Genomic DNA, 8,853 nt, shown 5'->3' on the forward strand with positions numbered 1-8,853 from the left:
TATGTTTGATTCTCCTAATAACTATTGTTACTGGAATTGCATATGCCCAGCCCAATATACATTTCATATTCCAATTACATTGTTTGGGGCCAAACTCATGGATAGGAGTGGAAGACGGGTTCTCCTCATCGTATAAATGCGACAAAGCTGAGCTGGTGTATACAGATAAATAAAAGCTGTTACGTACAATGTTTTGTGAGATCCTTTAGTTGGTTGGGTTCCTTTGCAATTTCTTACTCATTTAGCTTCCTTATGGACTGGAGCTCTGCAGGTAATGCACCTGGAGTATTGCTATTCACCTGTAATTTTAGACTTCATTTTTACCTCTTTGGTAAAAAACAATGTCTTATGAAACCAAAAGTAAACTTTCAGTTCGAACAGAAAGGAATGAACGTGTTCCACCATTTGTGTTCTAAACTTGCAAACCTTATTATGTTGCTCCACTTCTAAACTTACAAATCTTATTGAGGCCAAGTTCCTTTGCATGTTAAAAACTTCCCTGCTCAGGGAATCTTTGATGTTTTAAGTACCTCTATTCTATTGCCTAATTTTAATAATCTCTTGCTTCCATGTACAATCATATAATATGCTATATTTCTGGATTGCTGCCCTATGCGACAGACAATGCAAATTTATTTGTTCACTCTATCTGCTACTACTACAATTTAATTGGAATATGATATGATGCAATTTTTCAGATATCATGACCAAGATATAATATTTCATCTATTTTCGGTCAAAAATATTTCATCAGCTGACTATTTTTATATTCTGACAACTTGGTTTGTATGAGGTTGAGGTTTGTTGCCTTCTTTTCGCTACTAATGAAAAAAAATTCTACTTCTACATCAGCTATTAAATTAATATTTGGATAAGAGATTGAATAATAGGATGCATCAGATGCTCTGCCCTTGTGGAATACAATATATTTGTCTTCACTAGGTGTATCAAACCTTTAACTCATATTCTTCCTTCTAAAGGCTAACAACAAATTGGCCCAACCCAGAGAGAGGGATGGTCATTGCGTGAGACCTTTTTCATTGTGTGATTAGCTCCCTAGGCCCCAAACATATGCAGTTATGTACTCCCTTCAAGGTAATACTTTTTTCTTACCTTTTTGGGTTGGCATTTTTTAGGTGTTGGCAATCAGTGAGTCATCAAGATTGCATTCTTCATAGGAAAATGTTTGTAAGGTGACTCATTGTGAACCAAGTTCTACCACCAAAACTCCATAAGAGGGTTCAAACCAACTTCACCAACATCTCATCCATGGAATGGTAAGCAATTAATTTTTATTTAATTATCGGTAATCATGTCATGTTTAATTTAGTTTTAAATTTGGTACTTTATTGCTCATGTATCCTAGTCATTTCCTTTATCAGTAATTTATGGTACCTTGTTTGGTTTACCAATATCAGATGTTGTATATACATACAACATCTAATCTAGGTAAGTCTATTTCTTCTGCAATGTTGTTCTAGGGACCTTTATTCCTTACGCACATCTGATACAGAAAGCCAGGGCTCATGAAGTCATGAGCACCACGCCTGCACCAAGTAGTGGCCTCCAAGCAGCCCTCTTATACCACGTGAACAATAGGTTTTTTGTTTAACTAGCCCTCTTATACCACGTGAACAATAGGTTTTTTGTTTAACTAGCTTTTGTTTCTTGATATTGCAATCAATTAGGTAATTACTTTTCTCTTGATTACTAGCAAGACAATTATCAAGCCAAAACATAACTCACTCCTTGGAAAATGACTAGCAAGCACCCCTATGTGATTTTTTTATTGCAAGAAGTTGGAAATTTGGCTAGATGCAGGAACCAAATGAGCATCCCCATCAGCAATCTTCTTCACTATACACTGTAATTAGTATTAATTAGTTATGAGGTAAGTCATATTAGCTTATGGCCCTTCCATCTTTGTGAAAGTGCTCTGTTTAATCCGTCCCTGTTTTTAATCTTAGTTCTTTTCTGCAGGTAAGGAAGATCAAAGAGTAGAGCAGAGAGGGCTAGCTCTTATATGTATCATGGAATCCTTGTGCATTGCAATGTACATTACTGAATTGAGTAACAAGATGCAGAGGTGAGAAACCCTCTCAGGAAATCCTGTAATTCATCTTAATCATACGAGCATCGCAATAAAGTGTGGATGACTCTGTTAAACTATCTGCACACCATATAACATATAACCAATTCAGATTCAATGAAAGACAATGAGTTCAATGTCTGTTGTTTCACATATCTTCATTTGCCTCTTTGTTACACTTTATAGTCTGTTATGTTGGGTAATCTATCTAAGCCTGGTATATTCTTCAAGAACACCGTATGATATCATATCTGCTGTTATTGTTGCTCAAGACAAGACACGCCCCACAGCTGTTTGGTTTGAACTTTAAAGCGCAACAGATATTTGGTTTCAGGCACACTGGTGGCAGAGATGGCGACTGGGAGGCATGTCGAGAGTGATGGTGCTGCCCCAATGATCGAAGCATGATTCCTTCTTTCCCTATAGCGAACAACTCTACAAAAGCGAGGCAGACGAGGAAGCATTCAGAAACCCGCAAAGATAGTATGGAGATATGATATAACTTATTTGTAGATTTATTGGCGCATGAAAGAAACAGATATAGGAGATTTCTTCGTGCCGATATAAAACATTATCTTAGCCGCATCACGGAAAGGTCTATATATTAGAGTTTGTGAGCATGTGATGCCGCACTCTAGGTGACTGTGTTAATTTTATGAACTTTATTTTTTGAATATTAAATATCACTTTAACGTCGGTATTTAATTTCATAGTATTGTTATCTTATCGTGCGATCAGTGTGTTTTAAGTACAAAAATTTAGTTGTCCCGTAGCAATGCACAGGCACCCTACCTAGTAAGTATATAAATCACTCTTGGTTTATGTCTTCAACCGACAATGATAGGTCACTGCCGGTTCATGGTTTCAACAAGTGGTGATAGACATCGTGTTATCACTGTCGGTTGAAGCCACAAACCGACGTTGGATTAAGATAAACTCATAGCTTTTTCATATGACATTGGATTAAGATAAACTTATATCAATATTGTCAGCGGCAGGCCTAGGATTTGGGAGCTGGGTATTCAAAACATAAAGGGGTAACATTTTTTCTGAAAACCAAATGGCTAATATTCGTCATGTATAATGCCATATAGTTAAAATTGCATAATATATAGTTCAAGAATTGAGCAGAATTTCCATTAGAATCTGAATATGAGAATAAATTGAAATTGTTTCAGTGCCTGGCGTGTTGGCCTACTGCTGGCGCTTGGCGACAGCTGGCTTCCGCCCGCCCTAGCTGCTGGCGCACGCCCGAGCCTCCTGTCTGCCGCCGCTCGCCGCTCGGAGGTCGGAGTTAGAGCTAGGGTTCATCGGTTCAGTTCGGGGGAATTGGGGAAAGAACGGAGACCACGCGGCGTGGCCGACCGCAACTCCGCACGCCTTCCCTGTGCGTGCGAGACAGGAGAAAGGAGGTGGAAAACGATTTTGGGCCTCCGGTAGAGAAATTGGGCTGCTCAGCCTCGTTGGGCCATCGGTGGGAGAGAAAACCAGGGTGAGAATTGGTCCTATTTGCCTGTAGAGGTATTCAGTTCGTGGTATATTTGTTTTTTTTTCATATACGGACTTGTATATGCACTATATGTATAAATTGTTTTTGTCAAAAAAATTGGGTATTCAACTGAATACCATTGAATACAAGTGAGCCTGCCCCTGAATATTGTAGAGTTTAAAGAGATCTAAAACTTTGTTGTTGGTAATAACTTTTTGATTTGAGATGGTTTACAAGTCCAAATATGTAATATAAGTTCTCAGATCGGATTTGAATTTGAGATGAGTGACAATATTGAATAGAGATGAAGTCAACATTAAAGTTGTAGTACTCAGCAAGACCAACTTTGCGGTTAACACCTTTTTGATTTGAGATAATTTGGAGTATTAAATATACAATATAAGATTTGATACTGTGTAGTTAAAAGAATAGCATCTGCTATATAGTCACAATGTCACGTAGCTCAGTTGGTATGTGCGCTAAGACCTTCACTCCGGTGCTATACATTGAGCCAGTCGAAGTCAGTTTCATCTTTTGGGTGAAATCATGGTGAGAAACTCGTCCCGGCCATGGCGTTATGTTGTCGGGAGCGCCACTCGGACGACAACAACTCCAAAACCCAACCCTAGCCATCCGACCAATATCTAATTAACATCTCAGATTAGAACTTACCCCTTCAGTCCATCATGACCCCATGCACCCCAGTGGTTGTGTTAGTCGGTTCACCGTGAGCCAGCGAACCAGAATCCTCCACCTTAGCGGCGACCCAGACAACACCAATCAGCCCTGCCATTTTCCATACCCCTAGGCTTCTTCACAATAAACTCGTGGTCCAGATCTATTCAAAATTTATTTTTGTTTAACCCCCTTTGCTTTTCCAAAATAGAACGCGCAATCCACCCAAGGTAGTTTTACACATTAGACCCTATAGTTATGCATTTAATTATGTACATGCCCACATTAAATTTACAATTATGCCCCTGTAGCTTGTTTTACTCGTAGTTTCTCCATTTTGACTCGATCTTTTTGCATTGGATTTGTAGCAAGGTAATCTATGTGTTAGCAATGATGTTTACCATATTAAATTTCTATATTTTTGTAATTTAAATATTAACTTGAATTATGTTTATGTAATTACTTTGCTAATTAAAACCAACTTACGGTTGCACCATTGGTCTTTTGTAAATACTTATTAATTTGATTAATACCAACTTAACATGTTTTATTAATTATAATTTGATTAGTTTAAACACAAGTTGTATTAAATTCGATTAGATGCTCTTTCACATGTAGTTTCTTTGCAATGTTAAAATTTAACTTGCTTAAGTGATGCAACAATATTATATAAAATGTGACTAATATTGCTTTGACTTTTCAAAAGTCAAATGTTGGGGGAATGCCTTTGGAGCGCCACCCTGGTCTACCCTTAGCTACAGACGAAACCCTCGATGATTCCCCGTGGGGGGAATCCCGTCGAGAGACACCCTGGGCGAAGGTTATCTGGCTAACAGACAAGGCGGAGGTAACGCTGGTCATGTATTGGTGCAGGATAGGCATCGCTTGGGGGCATCATCTTTCAGGCAAAGAGGCACCTTCGCTAGACCGGATCTACGCTTACCGTTGGAAGACGGTGATCCCAACGATGGCATTGACGACACCGTCCGGAGAGTAGTGGTAGCAAGCATGAGAAATGTTCGTTGTGCCCCCATGTACTTGTAAGTAGAGGCAACATGGTTATGAGGGCACAGTGTAAATTTACCCTACCCCCGAGTATGCCCTATAAATACCTAGTGTGTAGCACACTAATAGAATTAATGGTCATTTATTCCAAAATTTATTGCAATGCTCCCGTGTCCTGCTAGTTTCAAGCCTCGCTTTCTCATTCCTATGGGTAACCCTTGGCCTCCTCCGTGCTATCCTCTAGCAAGGGTAGGAGGCTAGGTGAAGCCCCATGTCAAAGTATAATTTGAAATTAATGCAAACCTTTACATGCTTTTGTCTAATTAAAATACATCAGGCATATAGGTCTTTCTTCTTTATTTGAATATAAATCTTGCGATAGTAGTATCTATTACACTATAGTTTTGTTTCAACATTTCTTGAGTTCTCATGACCATAGCAATGAGCCCTCTCTTTGGTTTAAAAGCTTTTGCTTTGATTTGGTGTAATGTTCTTAGGTTACTATGTTAGTTTGCTTGTATGTTTGTATATGTGCTTGGTGTTTGCTACGAGTAGAAGGAGAGAAGGCCGGATGTTAAAGGTTAGAGGACAAAGACCAAAGATCCTCTACAATAGCTATACATAGAGTGCAAAGCAAGTGTAAAAGGAAGGCATGTATAATATGTGGCTCTTCTTGATAATTAATAAACTTAATGTCACTATATTCATCTATGCATGTGTGTAGTTGAAAGGTCCTTGTTTCATTTTGGTAATTGAGTGACAACCTAGGTGGACTAATAAGTGTTTGTGTTGAAATACACAGATAATTAGTCCACATTACACTAGTGTGAGTAACCTTGAGCCATGGAGGTCGAGCTGGCTTGGATATGTTGCAATGCTCACCTATGTGTCAATGAAGGAGCTTATTGCATATGATGCATGATATGAAGTCATGTGGCTAGGTGGAGAAGATCAAGATAACGCTTCGTGTCGATGGACCGGTTGCAAGTGTGAAGGGCAAGTCGGAGGCTTTGGAGCAACGCACCATACGTAGCAGAGAAGCTTGAGCAAAGATTTCGCACCGTGGACAAGGGCAACAGTGAAGAGCATGTGGAGTTATGATCGATGAACCATATCATTCAAGGAAGATCGAGTCAAGTGTTGACTCATGATGATGATCAAAAGGCTTGATGAAGAATTGGTGTTTGTGTGGCATCACCAACATAGAGATGAAATGAATGCGCAAGGCAAAGATATATTTATAGGGAATTTCATTTCACCGGTCAAAGATGTGTCACTACAAGAAACCTATTAATCCATGACAGATTCTCGGTGATGGATTTAGAGACCGTCACTGACATACGCAATCCGTGACGATCATTTTTTCCATCATAGATGTGCACCGGTGGATATTTTTGGCCCATTAACTTATGATGGTTTTATCCACACCATCATAGTGTATGATTTTCATTCTGTCATACTCTAGTTAGCCCAAAACAATAGACCCGCTATCACATATTTAGTCAATGTTTAAAATAGCGGGCTATTGAAAATAGCGGCAATTTTTTTCCAGAAGCTATGCAGCAATAGCGGCGCTATGCCAGATAGCGTTTTTATAAAAAAACTTGAAAAACACCAGTAATTGATAAAAAAACATGGCAAATATGAAATTCGATGAACACAAATATATTTCTAAGGTTCCACAATTCTGGGTAACATTACCAAATACCAATTGACATTACAACATGATTCATGAAAGTTTAACCGTCCAAAATACCAAATTAGTAGCAAATGATAACTAATAAGTAGAAAATAACTAATTAAAGTGCCACTGTTGTAGTGCAATTTCAAGGACACAAGTGCAATCTAATCTAAGATGGACTTCTCTGAGTTGGACTGAGAAGATGGATCACTTGCAGACCAGCGGTGCACGCCGACATCATGATCATCATCATTTTCTGTATCACAAGATGAAGCAGCTACAATCTCAGGCACACAGATTGTTTGCCATCATTAATATCAGTGATCTTCTTCACCCTCTTCTTTAACCTAGGGCGGACAACTCTCTTCCTTTTACCATGTTCTAGTTCTGCTGGTGCAACCTCTTGTTCCTGTTCTTTCTCACCTTCAGCTTGGGGGTCTTTTGGTTCTTCTTGTTCATCATCTGCTGCAAGTGCAACTCCAGTGATAAATTCATTGTCATCATCTTCTAGAATATCTACAACTTGCTTCTCAATGGGGTCCTTTGCCTTATTCTCTCTTTTATGTTTCAGCCTAGAGTTAAATTTTATATACACGAGGTCACTCATCCTGCCATGAAGCAATTTGTTCCTTCTCTTTGAGTGAACCTGTACAGCCAATTGGAATCGCAATAAATCCAAAATAAATATCCATGTTAGTAGGACTGTTACTGCAGTAGAAAACTAAATAACACTAGTCATACTGTTGCTGTAGTAGAAAACTTAATACTAGACACTAAATGATTCTTACTTGTTCGAAATCACTCCAATTCCTCTCACAGTCTGAGGAGCTGCATGTCAGGCCCAAAATTCTTGTTGCCAGTTTCCTAAGATTTGGAGAGCTGGTTCCATGATTCAGCCACCATTTAGCTTTAGAGAAAAATTGAATATTTAGATTAGAGTTCATCAAATATCCCAGCTCATTTTGGTACATATTGAGTTCATCAAATATCTTATCTTGGATTTCTGAATCGGGGACCATCTTTGTGACACAAGTAACTAGACCCTCGCTAAATGTTCCATCTGATTCGATCTCTATTTTATTTGGATAATAGTAGTATGGGTTCAAGTAATAACCAGCTAGATGCAAAGGAGTCTTCAGCTTATTATCCCACCTCCTATCAATCTTTTCCCAAACATCTTTGTAGCGGCTCTCATCATTGTCAAATCTTTTGGCAATTTCCTTCTTTGCATCCAATAAACAGCCATGTAAAAAAAACCCATGGCTGGTACATCACTATCCATCCTTCTAAGCACATTAGCTAGTGGCTCAAAAAAATTGACAGCACAATCAACATTTTTCCAAAATGTTTCAGACCTGACAGTTTTGGTAGCATTCTTCCCTTTGTCCGACTTTAAGTAACCCATTTCATTGAGCTTATTTTCCCTAAACAATCTTCCCAACTCTTTCTTGTTATCCAGCAGGCTCTTCAAGTTCAAATAGGCTGTAGCAAAGCGTGTAATACCAGCACGCACTTGATCTTTTCCTAGACATTTCCTCATGAGTGCCAGCAACCTTGTATGAGAATAAAGGAATGTTGTCAAAGATCTTGCTCTCACAATTGTGTCATCAATTTTCTTAATCTTGCCTATATCCTCCGGCATTAGATCTATAGTGTGGGCAGCACACCCAGTCCAGAAAATTGAAGGTCTCTTTGCTTTCAATAGATCTGCCGCTGCCCAATTCACACTAGCATTGTCAGTCACCACTTGAACAACATTTTTCTCTCCTATTTCTTCAATCCATTTGTCAACAAGTTCGAAGATATATCGGCCATTTTTCTTAACAGATGAGCAGTCCACTGAGTCTAGGAAATAAACACCATAAGCACTATGAACTACAATATTCATTACTCCCCTACCTTTCTTATCTGTCC

The 8,853-nt window shown here is 38.8% G+C and overlaps 1 protein-coding gene across 1 annotated transcript; it reads right to left on the minus strand.

Annotated features, from left to right (window-relative positions):
* Window positions 1-7,103: 7,103 nt before the first annotated feature.
* LOC136469886 (uncharacterized) lies at window positions 7,104-8,581 on the minus strand. The gene is made up of 4 exons (XM_066467910.1): window positions 8,261-8,581; window positions 7,728-8,159; window positions 7,315-7,585; window positions 7,104-7,195 (listed from the first exon to the last, which is right to left on the minus strand). Exons 1-4 carry the CDS (start codon window positions 8,579-8,581, stop codon window positions 7,104-7,106), a joined length of 1,116 nt encoding a protein of 371 aa, XP_066324007.1.
* Between the last annotated feature and the right edge of the window lie 272 nt (window positions 8,582-8,853).

This window comes from Miscanthus floridulus, chromosome 8 (assembly GCF_019320115.1).
Source record: "Miscanthus floridulus cultivar M001 chromosome 8, ASM1932011v1, whole genome shotgun sequence".
In the NCBI taxonomy this organism is placed as follows: Eukaryota; Viridiplantae; Streptophyta; class Magnoliopsida; order Poales; family Poaceae; genus Miscanthus; species Miscanthus floridulus.

Excerpts from the sequence above, each read along its gene's own strand:
- LOC136469886 (XM_066467910.1), bottom strand. The coding sequence starts at position 8,581 with ATGCCGGAGGATATAGGCAAGATTAAGAAAATTGATGACACAATTGTG. Across the intron at positions 8,160-8,260 it reads GGAAAAATGTTGATTGTGCT|GAAATTGCCAAAAGATTTGA; the intron begins GTCAATTTTTTT and ends GATGCAAAGAAG. Across the intron at positions 7,196-7,314 it reads ACCAGCAGAACTAGAACATG|AAAATGATGATGATCATGAT; the intron begins GTAAAAGGAAGA and ends CTTGTGATACAG.